General features: G+C 25.0%; 2 protein-coding genes across 6 annotated transcripts in view; one reads left to right on the top strand and one right to left on the bottom strand.

Moving 5' to 3' along the window:
- The first annotated feature begins 825 nt into the window (after window positions 1-825).
- LOC129981832 (U5 small nuclear ribonucleoprotein 40 kDa protein-like) lies at window positions 826-12391 on the top strand. The gene is made up of 9 exons (XM_056092855.1): window positions 826-1019; window positions 2180-2309; window positions 2589-2682; window positions 2927-3092; window positions 4435-4557; window positions 7757-7877; window positions 8226-8308; window positions 9085-9250; window positions 12235-12391. Exons 1-9 carry the CDS (start codon window positions 915-917, stop codon window positions 12288-12290), a joined length of 1044 nt encoding a protein of 347 aa, XP_055948830.1. The 5' UTR covers window positions 826-914; the 3' UTR covers window positions 12291-12391.
- Window positions 12392-12551: 160 nt separating this feature from the next.
- The window catches only part of LOC129980948 (protein PHTF2-like), a 42922-nt gene continuing 34596 nt past the window's right edge, over window positions 12552-20877 (bottom strand). For 3 of the 5 annotated variants that reach the window (XM_056091457.1, XM_056091456.1, XM_056091458.1), the window contains exons 17-19: window positions 20615-20770; window positions 18721-18816; window positions 12552-18359 (exon numbers count right to left, since the gene is read on the bottom strand). In XM_056091457.1, coding sequence (XP_055947432.1) covers window positions 18210-18359; window positions 18721-18816; window positions 20615-20770 — 402 coding nt within the window. In that variant the 3' untranslated portion in view covers window positions 12552-18209. The remainder of the gene's footprint in view (window positions 18360-18720; window positions 18817-20614; window positions 20771-20877) is intronic. The other 2 variants (XM_056091460.1, XM_056091459.1) reach the window with 2 other exon arrangements.

The raw sequence follows: 20877 nt of genomic DNA, 5'->3' as shown, positions 1-20877 counted from the left end.
TTAAATATTTCCATAAGTAAATGAACTAATTTAAGGTTAATATGCATTTTTTTCAAAAATTTAATTCAGATAGACCTTTTGTAAAAGTTTAATTCATTGGAAAACTATTCAAAGCACAGCTAATATGCATATTCTCAATTCAAAAGAGAGCAAATGCTCAAATGTTTTATTACATAATAATAGAGTGGAAATTTAAAATATACTTGGTTAATAATGTATAGTCAGAGAAACAATCCTACGAAAAGCTATAATATCATGTAAGCAAATCGGTGAGATTATCACTAGGCAATATCACCTTCGTTTTCTCGTTTGATCCTTGTACACATCTGGGAAAGAAACAAAATAACAACAAAAACACGAAACAGCGCCACCCATCAGCTGATAATCATGTGATATATATAGACCAATGAAGATCCATTTCCGGTTGAAAAAGGCAGAAAAAGCTGATTGTCGTAACCTTGATGCTTAGTCGTGAAATTACCGTTCGTGAATACCAATGATCATTGGTTGATGATTAATCGTTGATCATGGGTTGAACGATCCGATGTTTAGCAACCGGTTTGGTGAATACGGCCGTGTAAATGTCAAATAAAACTGCATGGTGATTTCATATTATATTTATTCCTATTTATATTTCCGGAGAAGGTTGGTTTGAGAAATAAATTAATTGTTTTTATAAATTCTAATTAATTAAATTTGTTTAAATAAAAATGTCATTTTAGATTTTTACATTGCAAATGTATTTTTTTTAATTTAAACTATTAAAATTTAATTCTTGTATTGTTAGCAATGCAAAGTAAGCTCAGAACAACTAAACATTCAGATGTAAACAAAACTTCTTCTTCCAGACGCGAAACAAGCGTTCATCTTCTTTTCATTGATTTTTCCTCTATATAACTTTTAATTGCTGAAAAATGCCTATTGCAGAGAAACGTAGTGCTACGGATGGCATAGTTGTACCCTTTAAAAAACCCAGGACTGAGGTGATTCCTGGGGTTGACAGTCATGAAGACCCAATGGTAACTATAGCGTATTTTTCGGAAATAATCACATATGTGGATCGCTTACTTTTTAAATGTTAATGTTTGATTGAGCAATTAAGAACTATGCCGGTAAAATTTTTATACATTTAATCTTTCATTTGGGAGAAGGGAGAAGAAGTGTTGATAACTAGGTATCAAAGAATGTTGGTAATTTAAATTAAATCTTACAGTTATTATGCAGTGTTAAAATCTGCTGAATAACGGTTTACTCGATAAAATGACAAACATCTGATTATTCAATTGTCGTCTATTCTGTTTGTAACTTGCAACACATTTGGCAGAATAAGTTACAAATGAATCAGACCGGTCATCTCATCATTCAACATTTCATTCCATTGTATTGATCTCTTAATCAATATAATGAATGAAAAATCATGAATTCTTTCTCCCATTGAGTAGTTGTTGATAGAAATTTTAGGCAAGAATTAGAATAATTTCACTTTATATTCCTTGTTTCAAAATATGTACTTGTGTATTAATCTTATAAAAAATTAACTGAAAGAACAACAACACCAATGTCATGTACTAATAAGCTCTTTTGTAACTATTGTTCAACAATGGCATGCGATTAATATGTAGGTACCTCAAATTTTATTAAATAATTAAGAAAAGTTTAGTTTATTATTTATTCACTCTTTTTTGTAGCAATAAATTTGCTAGGTTTTTTATATATATATATATATATATATATATATATATATATATATATATATATATATTATAATGCTATGCCAATTTCTTGGCTGAAATGTAATTAGTAGTTAAATCCAGTTTATTAAAAAATTAAGCAGTTACAGTTTTCTCTCTTTTGCAAAATAGACAATCTTAGAAGCATTATTTTGCTATAGTCAAATGATGTGAATTCAACATAAATCTCTAATAAGAGTGAATGTTTGCATGTTGTCACTTATTATTTTTTTTCAGGTTTCAATTCTGCATGTAGCACATTATTATAATGAATTTTCAATATGATTTTTACTTTGCAGAAATAAACAATTTAGAACATTATGAAGATATCTTTTTATTTTACAACAAAAATTGTGTGACTGAAAAACACAAACTATTAACATTATCCATAGTTATAACAAGCAGCTAAAAAGATATTTGAATTAATTGTTTGTTCAATTCATTTTCAGGGCCCTCCTCGGACTTCAAGCCTTTTGGCTCCAATTATGCTTTTATCAGGTCATCAAGGGGAAATATTCTGTGGAAATTTTCATCCTGAAGGAAACTTCCTGGCATCTTCTGGATTTGAAAGAGATATATGCAAGTTCTTATTTTTAAAACAAGAATTTTTTATTTTAAAATCTTTTATATATTTATATACAAATTGAAAACTTTTTCAACATATTATTATGCAGTTAAAAAATGAAATTCATGTGGTTTTTTTTTCTCTAGTTTTGAGCTAAAAATTTCTGTTGTGTTCATGTTTTAATGTTATATAGGAAATATATAAATTTTGTAAAGTTGAATCTTTTTTAAATTTGAGCAAAACATGTTTATATATGATTAATTATTTTAAATGATATTGATCTTCATTTTTAGTCTTCTGGAATGTCTATGGGGAATGTGAGAATTTTGCTGTGTTATCTGGCCATACTGGTGCTGTGTTGGATTTAAAATTTTCCACCGATGGAGGGTAATATTTGTATTCCAAATCTTTTTTTTTTTTTTTTTTGCTTTTGTTTAAATTCCTGTTGATTTAATTTTTTATTTCTGTAATCAAATGCTTTCTGTTTCTCCCAATTGAATTTAATTGTTTTGAATATATAATGGCATATTAGTGTTTCTGGATTTTTAAAGTACAAGAAACATTGAATCGAAAATGTTAGATGTCAAAAATTGAAAATTTAGTTGTTTAGAATCATAATTTTTTTCTCCAGATACTTGTTCTCTGCCTCTACTGATAAAACCCTGAGCATTTGGGATACTGAAGTTGGTGTTCGTATTAAGAAACTGAAAGGTCATTCTTCTTATATCAATAGTGTTTGTCCAGCAAGGCGAGGTCCTCAGTTAATCTGCAGTGCTAGTGATGACTGCACTGTAAAGGTATGCTCTATTTGTTTGTTTTTTTTTCTATATTTTATTTATTAACCTTTTAAATTTCAAAGTACAAAATGTCAATAAATTATGTTGATTTATGTGCAACAAACATAGTTTATAAAATGGTTAGATTTATTTAAGAATTGGAGAATTACATTCTGTCCCTTAAATCTGTGGTAAAAAAATTCTATGAAGTTATGGAAATATAGTTTTTATTTGGTGCTATTGAAAAATTTGGAAAATCAAGTTTCATTTAACTTATTTTAACCCTAGTATGCTAGAATTTATATTATTAATAAAGTCATGAAAAGTCTGCTGAGCATAGGAACTTTCTTTATAAAACTACTGAATGAAATAATTTTATTTAGAACAATTTCTTATACAAAAAATGTTGAATTGTACTTGATACAGGATGATCAAGTAAATCATCAGTCTTGAAATGTTACAAACTTTATGCAAAGCACTATATGTTGGTAAAACTGGTCTAAACAGGTATTTAAATCTCTCTTCAGCCCTTGATTCTATACTTTGTTAAATCAGAACGATTGATTCTTTATAAAAGTGCTAAATGAGTCAATGCATTGTTGTTGTGTTTTTGTACTTCACTATGTATACCTGTATTTTAAATTGATTTTGTAGCTTCTCTCTGTTTAATAACTAGTATCTCTTTAAATGCTTCCCAATTTTAATTATTTTTTATATTATGTGCATTAAATTTGCCATGTTATTAACCATTCATTTTCAGCTCACAATTGAAGATATAAGACTTGAGAGTATTTCCAAAGACACTCTCATCTGAAACTTTCCATTGAAATGAGTATTAATGTTACAAATTTAATAATTTCATGAAAAATACACAAAAATAATCTTTAGATTATTGCTAAGAAATATTAATGTAAATGCTTGAATAAGTAGTTCGATTTTGTATCTTGATACTGATATGTGGGAGTTTTCCCCTGTGTTGTTTGTTGATTTCAAAGAGATGCATAGGAAGGAAAAATTTAATAAGTAAATGAACAAATAAATATATATTTTTAATCATATATATATGTCTTCTAATTACAAATATCAATCAAAATTTAAGAGTATTTATATTTATAATCAATGCTTTTTAAAATTATTATTAATTTAATATATAATTTGAGAGAAGTCATTTGAACTTTATGATCTTTTTATGTCATATATATCAACTTTATTCAGTTTATTTATAATCAAAGCTTGCTTTGAATGTACTAAAATATATAGGCATTTGAAATTTTTTTCATTTTTCTAATTTTAGCAGTTCTATCCAGTATGTTTTAATTTGTATTTTGTGATTTACATGGTAAGTTAAATTATTTCTGTGTAGGTTTGGGATTCTCGCAAACGAGGCGCTCTTCATTCTTTTCAAGATACTTACCAAGTTACTGCTGTAACCTTCAATGACACAGCTGAACAGATAATTTCTAGTGGTATTGATAATATTATTAAAGTAAGTCTTGCAATTTACAAAGCTTCTGCATACTTATTTTTCAGATATATCATCTTTATTTAATATAGAATAAATGGTGTATTTTAAGCATTCACTAAATGTTGTTAAACTGGAGCTTCAGCTAATATTTTACTGAGCTTCATTTTCATTTGAATCATCTACTCACTTCATCATACTTTTTCTGCTTCACATTTAAATTTATATAAACTTTTTGAAATATTCAATACTAAAATGTTACTTTATATATATATATATATATAAAATGATATTTTAAAATCTAATTTAAACGCAATTAATTTCCTTACTTTCAGTTTAATTTAACCCATATCAAAGTCATTCTAAAATATTCTCTTATTTCCTGATTCCATTCCACCTTTTCTGTTTAATTCAAGAGAAGCTTTGTAAAAATGCTTACATTTGCACTTTCACACGTTCTGCATGAAGGAATAGTAAAATGTACAGCAAGCACATTCTTTTAAAAGATCCCTGTGTTTCCCTTATAAGAACCAACATGTGCGAGAAATCCCTATCAGAAACTTAATAATATATAAGCACTGTGAAAAATATTTTCCCCATCAAAATTTCATGATATATAAGATAAGGGATAATTAATTTCTCTCTCTTTATGCTAATATGCTCTTGTGCCACACGGTGAGCGAACATATCTTGTCCGCGCCATTTTGTAAGTAAATTATGCCTTTCCGGGATGGATTAAAATGAACATAAAATGCAAAGTGTCTTCAAAACTGCCTTTTGCTTCAAAAATGATGCTATTTATATAAACATGTTTTAGAATAGAAGAAACTTAAAAAATTTTAATAACTTTGATTTATTTCATCCCAGGAGTCATAATTTGTACAAAGCAGTTAGCAATAGCAATGTATCAGTCAATTATTGCAACACAAGAGCACAAATTTTTTCCCTTCACTGATTTTACAATGAAATTGTGATAGGGATTTCTTTGATATGTGTAGACTTAAAAAAGGGAAATTTAGGTATCTTTCAAAGTATATGTATTAAGGATTTTTATTCCTTCACTTGGAGCATTAGAACCTGCTGAATTCATCAGTTTGCTAGAGTTTGTGTTAAAAGGAATTAAATAAAAATTGGGAAGTGTATCAGGAAATTGGGGAATATTTTTATATGAAGCTAATGTAGGCTAAATTAAGATAAAAATTAGGAAATTAATTCAACCTTAAATTAGGCTAAGATATATCGTTTATACATATATATAATATACACTAACTTTTGATCTATTTTGTATAAAATAATTTGTATACTTTTTGATAAAACAGTTTCATTCTTCAGTTATTTCCAAAATCGTCTTTATATTCAAGCAATTTGGCTTATTAATTTGCAAGTTGCAGTCTCTGTTCTGAATTAGTTAGACATATAAAGTATGCAAATTTGTATACTCTATGATTTTTTGATTAAATGTTTAAAGTTACTTTAATCATTTAATTATTTTTACAGTAGTAATCTAAAAGGGATAGTTTGATTATGTCTGAAAATGGACTCAATGGTAGCATTTAAATTGTGTGAATCAACTATACTGGAATACCCCATGTCTGATAAATTTATGTATAACCTTTTATATTATGTTGGAAAAGACTAAGGAGATTGGTTTGTTCAACAGAAAATAAAGAGTACTGCAGAATGAATTTAATGTAACAATATTGAATTTGAAAGTTAATCCTTTAAAAACACTTGCATTGAAACCTCTTGCACATTTGATTATCATCCTCATTAATATATGCAAATATTTATCATCACTAGATAAAAATTTGCATATGGTGGTTTTTTTTTTTTTTGTTGTTGTTGAATATATGTGCATTTCTGAAATAAATGTTTTCATCTAAGTGTATATTTAATCCTTCTGAATTTAAAAATTAGCATGCCTCTATTATAAATCTTATCAGAAGATAAGAGTTTTCATGCAATTTCCCTTCATAATTGAACTTTTGTAAGTTTGTAATTGGGAAATATTTAAGGAAATACAAGCTTGCTCCACTTATATATATATAAAAAGAGAGAGATTCTAATCAATACTTTATAAGTCATATTTTCAAATTCTTGTATTAATTACTTTTGAAACATAATATTTGCATTCCCAATAAATGCTGAAGTTTGATTGAATCTTTAAAGATATTTATAAGCATTTTTAGAATTCATCATATCATATAAAATATTTTAATTAAAACATAATGTTTTTTTATCAAAATTTTTTTTTCTGCAATTAATTGATTTGGATTCATTAATATTCGTACTCTGTATTTATTGAGATTTAAAAATCAGTATAAATAAAATGAAAAAACATAAATTATATTTAGAACCATAAATTTTAAACAGGATAAAATAATAGTTTAATTTCAAATGTATCTCCTAATTTTTGGTTCTATTTTGACTTAAACAAGATAAAATAATGTTTTAAAATCTCTTTCTAAAATTTTTTGGTCTTGCCAAGTTTTTACATTTTTGTCAACATATTCATTCAATTTGACTTGCATCTTGTTAAGAAATATTGAAAAAGGTTATAGATTTTTATTCTTAATTTTATAAAAGTTAACTTAATGCTAATTTTCAAGATAAAAAAAATTATTATTATTGTTTTGTTAAAAAAATATTTTTCATTTTTCTATAGAAGATATTAGGTAAATACAGAAATCAATATCAAAATTAAAATATATTTGTATTTAAAATTTTTCAAAAAAACAAACAAACTATAGATATTATTAAACAGAACACATCCTATACCTAAAAAAATATGTTTTTACGTATGCATGCATAAACATTTTTTTTTTTTTTTTTTGTAACCTTCGTTTTCTTTGCATCAATTTCCAACATACTCTGTACAAATCAATAATTGATTTTGAGAAAATGCTACATTAAATTGATTTTTATCATTATCAACTAATACAGCTTCTCATTATGGCTGTATGAACTTTGTTACATTGCAACATCTAATTGAACAGGAAAAAATATTCTTTTGATAACTAAGTTTCGAAATGAAGCGAAAGCTTTGAATAATTACTGTATTTTTAAAAAAATTGAAAGTAATAAATATAGTGAGTCATGTTTTTAAATGTTAGTAATGTGCTTTCTTTTGCATAACCGTTGTTTTTTTTTAATTCATGCAGTTATCTTGCATTAAATAAAGAAATTAATAATATTAGATCTGCTGATTTATTTTTATTTATAGGTATGGGATATGCGAAAAACTGGTGTTCTTTACAAGATGATTGGTCATTCTGATACTATTACTGGCTTAGCATTAAGTCCTGATGGTTCATACATTCTTTCTAATTCCATGGATAACACACGTAATATTTTTAATTATGTATTTTTTAATTATATGTTTTTTTTAATTTGAAGGTATAATTTTAATACTGAAAATGTCAATGAATTTGAAAATAGTCGATTTGTTGATGTTTATCATTTCTTTTTGATAAAACTATTTCTAAAATGTAGTGACAAATTTTGGAAGAAATTTTAATGAAAGGTACATGTGACTATTTCAAAAATAAATTATTTTGAAGTCTAATAATTCTATATTTCTGAATAAAACTGTTAGTATAAGATTATTTATAATAAATAAAAACTTTTATCATTTGAATTCTACTATGAACATTTTCAGTGTTCGTAATAAAAGTTCTTATAATTGTTTTCAGTTCGGATCTGGGATATAAGACCTTTTGCTCCACAAGAAAGATGTGTAAAAATAATTCAAGGACATCAACACAATTTTGAAAAAGTATGTTTACTTTTACATTTTGAATATTATTTTGATTAAATTTTGTCAATGCATACCTTTTTCCAGGTTTTGATCTTAAACTCAAAATTTTCATTGTATTTGTAGTTAGATCATGTTCAATCACTTAATCAATCTCCTATGTGTATGAGAAAGGAGAGGGTAGTTTAGGATCTATTAGTTGATCCAACTGGAGTAACAATTATTTATTAGATATTTTTTTTTACATACAAACATATTTAATAGATTTTCGCAATATATAAAAAAATATAGAAAGGTGAAATGCTAAATAGTATATTTGACAGAGCAATGCACAACTTATTAAAATATTTTTTTATAAAGTATTTTAAAGAAAACATATACTATAATTTTTTTCAATGATATAGGTTATAAAAGCTTTTTGATATTTTTTTACACACTTTTTATTTTTAGATGACATTGTTTTGATTCTAATTTATAGTAAAAAACAGAGCTGACACAGAACTTTGAATTTGGGCCATCTAGATGAATATTTTATGTTACCCTTTTAAAAACATATGCTTGGGTTGGAACCAAATTTGATATTATTGATTAATGATAATGATTGATAATTTAATAATTAAAAATAAAATTATTAAAAAAATTTAGTATTTATCAAACAAGAAATATATCTCAAAACTTGAAATTATTGATTAATGACGTAAAAAGTTGAATGATAAAAAATTAGAAGAATTTGCATTCTAAAACATGCAAAAATAAATTTTTCATGTATTGAATTTATTTATTTTATCTTGGAATAGAATCTTTTGAAGTGTAGTTGGTCACCAGATGGTAGTAAAATTACTGCTGGATCAGCTGATCGTTTTGTTTACATTTGGGATACTGCTTCTAGAAGAATTCTGTATAAACTTCCTGGTCATAATGGATCAGTAAATGAAGTAAATTTTCATCCAAAGGAACCAATTGGTAAGTTTTCTAAATAGTTTTATAATCAAGTTCTTTTTTGATTTCTTTAAAATACTATCATTAATTTACAGACTCTGACATTAAATTTGTAATCTATTAATAGTAATGATTATTATTGTTCAAATTGTACAGAATCTTGGTCACACAAAATTGTAACATAGGTTAATCACCATTTTTAATAATAAGCTTATTAGTAGTTGAGCATTAATTGGATGCAGTTTGCTAACAGGAACCAAATATTATTTTCTGAATTGAGATGCATTATTGTAATGCAATTGATATGTATGTTACACATCAGTTACATAAAGAACCAACTATAATCTAATGCACGATTGTTTATTATGCAATAATTAAATTTAGAAGCTTGCAACATTAGAACTTTTAATTTTTCTTTCTGAAAAATACCTTTATATTAAAATATGATAAATATCATGAAGTCATTCAGTTAATATTTTTAAACTAGTATTGCTTGCAATAACCTCTAGATGAAATATTTTGTGTTAATGTTACAATTAAAACCTAAAATTTATAAAAGAAATTAAGTTAGAGCATACATTTCTTAAATCTAGAATATAGCTCAAACTTTTTTTTCCCATTGCGGAATATTCTGAATTTAAATTTAGGATGCAGCAATTCCTAGTATAGGGTTTTGGATTATTTCTACATGTAGGCCCTATGAAATATTATTCAGCACATAATGGGTAACGGTTTGCATAAAAGTTTTGCTATAGTGGTTTGAAATTGTTTTAATTTTAAGATGTAACATCACTCAATCTGCTATGAAAAGGTTTTAGTTAGAAAATAATCGTAATGAAAATTATTATTATCATAAGGATTCTAGTTCAGATAAATGTATTTTTAATCTCAATGAAAGTAATTATATTAAGACTTTTATTAGAATGTTTATTTAAACTTGATAACTTTCATTCTGTTTTATTGATTTGTGATATTTTATGTTTAACATATTGAATCAAATGAGCTATAATATTATTGATCAAATTTGTGTAATATAGTGTTATTGTACAATTTCAGAAACACGATGGGCATTTTGTATTTTTTTAAAACCATCTTGTGCATTCAAATATTTTTTTCTTTTTGTTAGCAGTTTAATTAATAAATAATAATAGTATCCTTTATTGTTTTATCAACAATGATATTTCAACGTTTTATTGACCACAGCTTTATCTTTCTTTAAATTGTTGGCTATCTTTGGTGACCAGTTTCTTCACATATATTATTGACTTTTTAGAGACTGTTAAATAATTAATATGAAATTCATTTTTTAAAAATTTTTTTTTGCCTAGTTATACATAACAGGAAAACTTGTATTCAGTCGAATCAATTTTTTTTTAATTAGTTGGATTGATGAAATTAAAAAGTGTATACATTCTGAAATAAAAGCAGATTTGAAAATTCCACTATGAAAGTTGATGATCAGCAAAAGCAAAGATTGAAATCTTTATGGATGAGTGTGAATTCCATTGTAGCATTTAAAGATATTATTACAGATAGTGTATTGAAAATGTTATTAAAATTAAGGGGGGGGAAATGCATAAAAATGAAATTGATATCATTAAGAAGATAATTTTTTTTTTTTTATCTTAAGATAATGCAAAGACTATTTTTGGAAGATATGATCAACTATCCGGGGATGATTAATCCTATTTTTTCATTCGATTAAACTTTCTGATTGAAGTTTATTTCTTGATCTGACTTAATGTATTTTTTGGTTACAAGATTAATCATTTTCTGAAATATTTTGACACCTCATTAATTAGCTAAGCGAAGTGTTGAATTCAATGTAGCTTTGACATTTATATGATGGTTTATTTATATCTTACTGTTCTAAAATAAAATGAAATAAGGTAATTTTTAATTCTTTAAATGTAAAAAAGAAATTCTCATATTTTTCATGAGCGAATTTTAAAGATATTATAATTTGGTTCATAATTTAATAGATAAAATTTCCTATTTCTCAGCCTAAAATGGTTTAATATTGATGTTTTATCCTAATCAGTGATTACAGACTTGTCTGTTTTTCTTTTCGTCGCTTCTATTGCATGAATCTATCTTTACCGGGATGAGTATCAAATTCCATTTGCTTTTATAAAGTCTTGTAATATAATATATTATTTGTTGAATTTGTGTAGTTAGGCCATTTCTTTTCAAATGGCCTAATTTTCTTGAACATTTTAAAGATGGAATCATATCATTTGTTTTCTGCCACTGTAAAAAGTAGTTTTCTATTGATCATTTCATATGTATTTTTTCGATAGTTCTTCATTTAAACTGTGCTATAATTTTTCTATCTTTGTTTTATGTTTAATTAATGTTCTTCACTACCCCCCCTTAAGTAGTATTAATCCAAAATTAGAGAAAATAATTCCTTAATTTCTAATATTCAGTTAATTTTTTTAATTTCTAAATTAGATATCCCTTTTTCTGTATGGAAATATAAGAAATATTTTTGTATTTAATTTATTGAAAAAAATTGGAAAAAACTCATTTGATAAACGTGTTTTCTTTATGCATCACAGAACGGCTTTTTTTTCCCTCCTTTCTATTTAACTATGGATATTTATACTCACTTATATTCAAGTCAAAGGAGAATGCAAATTTTATGGATATATTTTGAAATTAAATTTCAGAATATCAAATAAAACTTGATTTTTTTTTAAAAAGTGTTCAAAATTAATTGTATTTTATACAATAGTAATTCTGCCTGAAAGTAGTAACACTTGTAGTCAAATAGGATACCCTGTTTAAGTAGTTAGAAGACAGAAAAAAAGTGTAGGATATGTATAATAACAAAGTCTAACAAAATATAAAAATTGTTTTTTTTTTTTTTTTTTTTATTATAATATATTCTTATTCTGTGATTTTACATAAAGTGTATATATACTTCATTTTTTAAACATTTGAATTGGATACTTATTTAGCATGCATAAAAATATTTTCTTAAAACTATTTAATTTTTGTTTCAGTAATGTCATGTTCAAGTGACAAGCAAATTTATCTGGGAGAAATTGAAGGAAGTTAAACTGCCTCCTTACATTTAGTCTTGTAAATATAATCATACCATTTTGGAAGAAAATAAAACATTTTGTATAGTTTTAATAATGTATTTATTGCCAACATTATATTTTATATAAAGCAAAATTAAAATCAAGTTTGTAAACAAACCATATAATATTCGATATTTATTTCCTGAGAAATGACAAATCCAAAAACGTTTTTGTTAAAATATAATGAAATGCAAAATCAAATATATAAATTCTATTATTTCTTTAATAATTCAACACATAAAAATATTTTATAGCATTAGTTTTACATGCCAACTACGTAATTGTTTTTGATAAGATTTTACGGTCTTATTGTTGTTAAAAATATATCTTTATTTCTGAAGAAACAATGTAAATATAAAATCACAAATGATAAAAATATAACATCTAATCAAGTGATCATAAAGAGAAAAAAAAATGCCCTAATTAAAAATTTGTTGCTATTAGTATATCCGATTGCATATGTATATAATACATACATGATTTCTTTGAAAATCTAATATGATATATACATACATATTAATCAACTTAAAATATTATGCATTGCACATACAGAAGAATACAGTAATACTTTACTGCATCAGTGAAAGCTGTTTTAGTAGTACACATCAATTAGCTAGTTTGAGCATTAAAAATATATATAATACTTATGCCACATTTTCAAAGATAATAAACACTTTTTAATCTAATTAAAATTTTAATAATTACTTTAACTATTGGAAAAATTCTTTGTATTGAATTTCTTCATATCTGAATAATACAAAGAAATTTTATCAGATGTTATTTTTGCTCCATAACCTTAAGGCTTACTTAAAATATTCCAAATATTCATTTAAACTCTTTCTTAGTTGATAGAAATTTTTTTTTCTTTCTCCTTTACATGCATAAAAATATCAAATGAATTCTGAGATACTATAATTGCTTCATTTTATTAATTAGTATATCTTAACTAGGGATTGCAATACCGGGATACCGAATACCGGTATTTTGAGCCATTTTACAATTTCGTAATACCGGTATTCACAAGTTTAAATACCGGTTTTTCGGTATTTACTAGAAACTTTTAAAATTGTCTCCACTATATGTTCAGGGATCGCCAACATAGCAAAATAGTATACGTTTTTGTTTTTATGTCTCCCCAACTGGCGAAATTAATTAGCTAATTAATGGCTTAATTAATTGCTTAAATCTAAATTAGCGAAACATGGATTATCCCTGAAAGAAGATATTGTATCTATAACGACTAATGGAGCAACAGTTATGAAAAAATTTGGAAAGTTGATTGGTGCAAATCAGCAATTGTGCTATGCTCATGGATTTCAATTAGGAGTAATAGATGTATTATACCAAAAAAATAAAGAACAGAAGAATCCAAATATTGTGGATATAGAAACTTCGGATTCCGATACATTGAAGAGAGTAAGAGTGAGAGTGATATTGACAATGAAGATAATGACAATGTAATTGTGGAAGAAGATATTGCTAATGAGGATGAAATATTAACCCATCAAGAATTGCTTCCTATAATTTATAAAGTTCGAAAAATTGTTAAGATATTTAAACTTTCCCCTACAAAAAATTTCATATTAAAAATATATATACTAACTGAAAATAAAACAGAATATATGTTAATAATATATTCTAAGACACGTTGGAACAGTTTACTCCTAATGATGGAACGGTTTTTGAAATTTAGAAATCCAATCCAAAAAGCAATAATCGACTTAAACCTGCAAATTAATTTTCTCAGACAGTGAATTCATCTTAATATCCAGAACTATATCACTTCTACTTCCAATAAAACTGACTATAGAGGCATTATGTCGGAGAGATTTTAATTTATTAACAGCTAATGCAACAATAAATTTCATGTTGCAATCATGAAAGAACAGCACAAATCACTATCTGAAGAACGTAGACGTAGATGCCGTAAGAGCGTTTTCGACAGCTGGTCATTTTTACACAAAATTACTTTTCAGCTTTAATGACAGTACAACTGATATGCATTATGGTTTTTAAGATCACATTTCAAAAATTTGTATTAGTACCACAGACTGAATACTGATATTTACAATTTTTTTTTGATTTAAATAAATAAGTTATTCCTTTACTTTTTTGTGATTCTTTATATACTGTTATAATTTATAAGTTCCATATTATTTTTTGTGATATTACACTCTCTTATAAAACTGGCAAATAAAACAAAGAAACACCTTATTTTCTTTCTTTTTCTAAAATTTCTAATACCGGTATTAAAACCGGTATCCCGGTATTAAGATCTAAAAAATACCGAATACCGGTATTGAAATTTTGATCCGGTATTGCAATCCCTAATCTTAACAATTTACCTTTAAACACCAAATTTAATTTATATTCAATACAAAGGATTAAATGTCTTTTAAGAAACAGATATTTCTAATTAAGCTTGAGAATAATAGAAGAGTCTAATAGGCCATTCTCTTCATCAAAATCGTCTTAAAAATTACTACACAATATAAATATATTCTTATTTTTTTAATTATGATATATATAAACAGAGAAATGAATTAGATTATGTCCTTAAACAGTAAATTCAAGTGTTCCTAATATAAAAGTTACATTCTTGTGAAATTGTTTACAATGAGATTTTAATGTATCCTTTAAATCTCGGTACTGTTAAAAAAATGTATAGAAAAATAAAATCATAATTTTTCTGCATTTGTTTCCAGAAAAATTGAAAAGAAAGGGAGGGGATGACATATTAAATTACTTATAATTGGAGGTATGTTAACTTGATTTTTTGAGATTGGAATTGCCTAAAATATGTTTCAATTATTTAATCTTAATTAACTGTTATATATGCTATAAAATGATTTAAAAATATGTGCAGTCTTCTAAACGTTAAAGAAGTTGACAAATATTTTAGAAATTTTTATAAGAGCCACACCACATTTGTGTTTGAATTGATTAAAAAAAAATGAAGACTAGATCAATATATTAACATCTGTGACTTATGAGTATATTACAGCTAGTGGATTTCAAAAGTAATAAAACTGCATAGTCTGATATTCCTAATTTAGATACCACTATTTCTATCTACAGAAAAAGAATTATATTCTGAAAATATTCCAAACTAAAGTTTCTTTTATTTCAAATCAATAAGTTGACATTATCAAAATTTTTCATATCCAATATAATTTTCTGCATATTATTTATATTCATGAAATAAATGCTTTACAGTCGGAATTTTAAAAATACTAATTTGATTGTAATTTCAAAAAAAAAAAAAAAAAAAAAAAAAAGCCACCAAAATGGATTATGTATACGGTATTAAAGTAAAAGAAACGAGCAATAAAATTCTAAAAATATCAAAATATATTGTTATTGTGATCACAAAAATATACAAAGTTTTGAAACAAGTAAAAAACATTTTTTCATAATTTAAACACTGCCTCTAATCCCCCAAATTTAAATTTTAGAATTCAGGGTTTACTCAAGAATCTAGTTAAAATGAGCAATGGCCTGCAAAGGCACAATTTCAAACAAAAAAATACATTGTCTTGTTCCTAATTTCATGATTCTTATGCTGATAAAAGCCTCATATTTCAACTTTTCTTTAAAAAAATTATGAGATTTCCCTTGTATCTGATTTAATTAATGATGACTGTTAAAGGTTAATTTTTTATTAAAAAATGTTTCTTATTAGCACTTAATTTCAAGTTCTCTTGGCACCATTTCCAATCATTCTGCTTGTTCTGTAGTGGCAGAACATCATATCTGTAAAAGCAGGACTTTTTTCTTTTTTTATTTGAAACTGCACATATGCAAATCATGCAATCTAATAACAGGAATTTTTAAAAATTAATGTTTTATTGCTTCTGTAAACTAATGATAAAAAGTTCTCTTTCAGATTACTAAATTCATTCCCAAAACTATAATTTAACCTTAAAATTCCCCATAATAAAAAAACTAGAATGATTTTTTGGAATATTATATCATAAGCCTTACTCCAAAAAATAAGACATAACCATGCAGTATTTCTGTCACAACATACAAAAGATACATTACTGAATTATAAAATGTTATTAATACATAGTAACTATAAATAAATAACATTGACAATGAAACATAAATGATAAGTAGTAAGCAATTGCAAATACTCAACAAGTGGCTTTTTTTTAATACTGAAAAAAAAAATCTTTTGCTAATCATCAATCGTGCAGTCTAACATTTTGTTAACTTCATTTTGATGAAACATCATATAAGAAACAAAAATCATGCAAAAAGTTGTACTCTAGTTATATGAAAACCACAGCATTCCATAAAATTTCAACAAAATTTTTCCAAATATTTTTTTTGTCAAAAATGCAGTATTGATTATTGAAATTTTTTTTCTTCTATTGCATGAATTTTATATTTTTAAATAACAGCCACCAATAATAATTCATTGCAATATAAAAAGTCCTAGCAATAAGAGTCAGTACATAAATTGCACAAAAATTAAACAATTATTTGAGAAAAGTAGCAATGCCCCTAACAAAAAACTATTACCACCGAGAAGAAAAAACTGATATAACTAAACCTTATTTATCTTTAAAAAACACATGCAGATACACACACAATAACCTCATATTTAACACCTTAATCTATTTTTTACATATGGAGTTACGAAATTAAACATAAGAACACATGATTAAAATCATGACTTACGTAATGTTTGTATGAAATGAAATGATAATGGCTTGCATAACTCAAGGGAGGAAAAACACCTGAGGATATAATACTCAATTCAAAAATTTATTCTAAAATACTTAAGACATGCAATAAAGGTTGAAACTAAGACAGTGTAAAGGTTGAAATACAAGAAAATAAAAAGCGAGTCAAGTAATAAGCTTAATTTCAGATGTATGAATTACAGAAAATATATTTTGAATAATAAATTGAAGTATAAGTTCTTACATTTTTCTCAATAAACTGTTTTTAAGTTATAATTAAATAGAAATACATTATTAAATTCAAATAGACTTAGTAGTTATGATAAGAAATAATGCAGCAATAATCAGTCAAACAAAATTATTCAAATTAATAAATGCTATTTTAAAAATGGATTTCTAAAAAACAGCTGCCCTCAAAACAATTTTAGTTAACTTGAAATGTATGTTTTTGATAGAAAGTATGGAAAGCTATTACACTTTTAAAACATCAATAGAAATTAATTAGCAAAAATAGTATAAATGGAAACATTTACTGAGCAATAAATGATATGCTAAATTTATATTTGTGCATTTATTCATATGACTGTAATCTAGTTGAGCATATGCATCAGTGCAAGAGGTATTTTAAAAGCATTGCACAACCCTATATTGATCAATACCAGATAAACACGATGCTTAGTTTATACCTGACTAGTTAAAGTGCATAAGTTATACAAAACACCAAGAAAAGAAACTAAGAAGCATTTTTTTTACATAGTTCACAATCAAAATAATTTTACATCCAAAAATAAATGCATATAGTTCAAATTTATTATATTTAACACATACAAAATAGTAACTAGTCGATGTATATCTAAATATATATAAATAAATATTCCTATAAGAAGATTATGCTTAAGTAGAACAATTTCTAATATAATATTCATTTGTTTACATAAATAGATTTTACTGGTAAAATTAAACAATATTTACCTAATATCATAAAAAGAAACTCTAATATAGATATTTTTAGCAAAAATCAAAAAATGTCAAAAAAAATTTACAGAAACTGAATAAAAGATATCACAAATCCATTGATCACAAATAATAAAATTTTTTTTACCTTGCTGTTAAGGTTTCAATTCACTTTCATATAAGTAAACATAAAATGAGATCAGAATACTTTGGCATGTAATAGGAATTAATAAAAAAATATTTGGTTCATTACTTGATCTTGATCTTATACAACTTAAGTTTGAAACCTAAAACATCAGTTAGTACAGCAGAAAATGCTGACAATACGACAACTTTGGTAATATTATATAGATATGAATTTGCACATAAACCAGATATTTTGAAAGGACTTTCCAGCTCCTAAAAGGCACAAATGTATTTATTTAGTTCCAAAATAAATGAAATTTATATAGAGCCAAATATAGATATGATAACAGTCTTTCATTTAAGAATAAAAATTTCATAATATTAACACACACAGTATGAAGTCAAAATGAAAATTAAAAGGATAAAACAAAATGCTTTATAAATTTTAAGCATAAGCATCAAGAATGTTTACTAGTTTTTTAATAACATAATTATAAAATTCATAATTTTAATAGTTATATTTTTATAATATTCAATATAGAACCAGATTCTTATTGATTTAGAAAAATACTAAAAATATAACATTTTAACTCATTATATTTTATGTACTAAAAAAAGCAAAGCAAAAAATTACCTTAAGCAAATCTGCAGCTAATTTCAAAACATTATTGGCTAACATCAACTCTTCCTTTTTATGTGGTTTTTGTTCCATGTGCAGATACAGATTAATCTAAATGATTAATGAATGAATAAATTGGATATTATTCACACATAATTATAAATATCACATTAAAAAAAGCCAAATAGAGATAATTAGTATAAGCATAATTGACAACTGGATATATGCAGAAGCTTTATTTCATCAGTTTTTGAAAATGGATCAGGAGCCCCTCTAAATAATGATATTATGCATTAAAATGGTCCCTTTACTTTTTCCCCACAGCAGTTTTTGCTTAGTGGAGGAAAAAAAAAAAAAAAAAATCCATTGAGGATACATTTAACATTGTAAGATAAATTCATTAAGGATATTATATATATATATATATATATATATATATATATATATATATATATATATATATATATATATATATATATATATAGCATCTTACATCTTAAGAAAACAAATTGCATAAGTAATGAGATGTAAAATCAGATTTCAAAACACTCATGAACTGAAGAACAAATATTAAACATCATATTAAAATACAAACGATTTGAAATTAATTATTTAATTTTATTTTATGACTAAATACATCAGGCGACCAGCTGATTCTCCAATAATATTAATTATACTATTTGATGACATGATTCTGCTAAATTGTTTGATATTAAAATAATGTCATTTAATTGTTTTATTTGTTTCATTTATTGTGTACATAAATCTATCTAACAGATTATCTCTTGAATTTTTCATAATATCATAGTAATATTAAAAATGCAAGCACCAGGTTCAGCTATCTTCCAAATTTTGTGATACTGTAACTTCACTCATTTGTTTGTCTTCTTAACTTCACAGATATTAAACAGAATCCTTCTTTAGCTTTTAACAATAGAATAAAATCTTACAATTAAATATTTGATGAAACAATGAAAATGGTTTGAATTTCAGGGCAACAATGCAATTTATTTTTGCCCTAAAAAAGGCAAAAAAATTTGTATGATTATTAAATTAGTATTTAAAAGACAATTTTTAAAATGTTGCGAAATTGTTCTGTGCAATAATATTTTTGGAAGTTATTGCCAAAAATAATAATAATAAAAATAAATAAACCACCAGAATAAATTTAGCTTAAATGTAATTAATTAAAATTAACAAAATCCTTTTGAGATGTAAATTTGAGCTGTAGTTCATAGTGTCACCTGTAGAGTGCCAACAGAGAGAGAGGGTAACATATGCACACATTCATTTTTATTATTAGTAAAGACAATATCAGACAATTTATTATTTAAATAAGACAATTAATTAATTATTTAAATAAGACAAAATAAGACAATTTATTATTTAAATAATAAAATTAAAAAGAATTCTAATACTGTGAATGGCATAGATAATTTTAAAAAATACTCAGAGGAAAAATAATAATATTCTTGATTGTTTGCTAAATTGCAGATATTAAGAATTAAATAAAAATTGTCTCACCATAAAATTTTCTTTTGGCAAGTGCTTTACAAATCTTAAGATTTCTATTGAAAAATTTAGATTTTTCTACTGAAAATTTAGATTAACTTTAACTTTAAAAATGTAACAATTTTAGCAAAAATTTATAAAAAATAAACTAAAATCAAATTTTAAAATTTGTCTAATAAACTTCATTTTAAGAGAAATTTTTAGAGAAATGAAAATCCAAGAAAAGGTTAAAAAGAAAAGAAGTGTATTTTTATTTTCCACAGAAGTATTAAACAAGTTATATTTTATTCCTGGATTGAATTTTTAATTCTGTGACACATTCCTGGAATAGATTTGAATTTTTAATTCTGTGACACATTTTCATTGCTAAAGTAATGTTAGTAGCAAAAAATGTTACCTGTTCTGTAATAAGGACAGACAAGTTTCGATACTTTTTATTAATTTTTGATCCAATTACCATAAAGCGCAAAAGAAAAATCCCCAGAGATAATGTCCAAAATAGTAGTTCCCAGCAATGCAATTTATCTGCAAATTGCCCTGTTTCTTTCAATAGCTGCAAAAAAAAAATTAGAATAAGCTTTTAGGATTTATAAGAAAAATATAAGCCATACTAATTTCTAAATCAGTCGAATATTTTTATCAATATGAAAGCAATGAAAT

Source organism: Argiope bruennichi, chromosome 8 (genome assembly GCF_947563725.1).
Source record: "Argiope bruennichi chromosome 8, qqArgBrue1.1, whole genome shotgun sequence".
In the NCBI taxonomy this organism is placed as follows: domain Eukaryota; kingdom Metazoa; phylum Arthropoda; class Arachnida; order Araneae; family Araneidae; genus Argiope; species Argiope bruennichi.
The sequence above is the reverse complement of the archived record's forward strand: the minus strand, read 5'-3'. Positions and strand labels throughout refer to the sequence as shown.

What these genes read in the sequence shown, in the direction of transcription:
- LOC129981832 (XM_056092855.1), top strand. Translation starts at nt 915, where the DNA reads ATGCCTATTGCAGAGAAACGTAGTGCTACGGATGGCATAGTTGTACCC. An exon ending in TGGATTTGAAAGAGATATAT is followed by an intron (nt 2,310 to 2,588) that starts GCAAGTTCTTAT and finishes CTTCATTTTTAG; the next exon opens with TCTTCTGGAATGTCTATGGG. An exon ending in GTATTGATAATATTATTAAA is followed by an intron (nt 4,558 to 7,756) that starts GTAAGTCTTGCA and finishes TTTTATTTATAG; the next exon opens with GTATGGGATATGCGAAAAAC.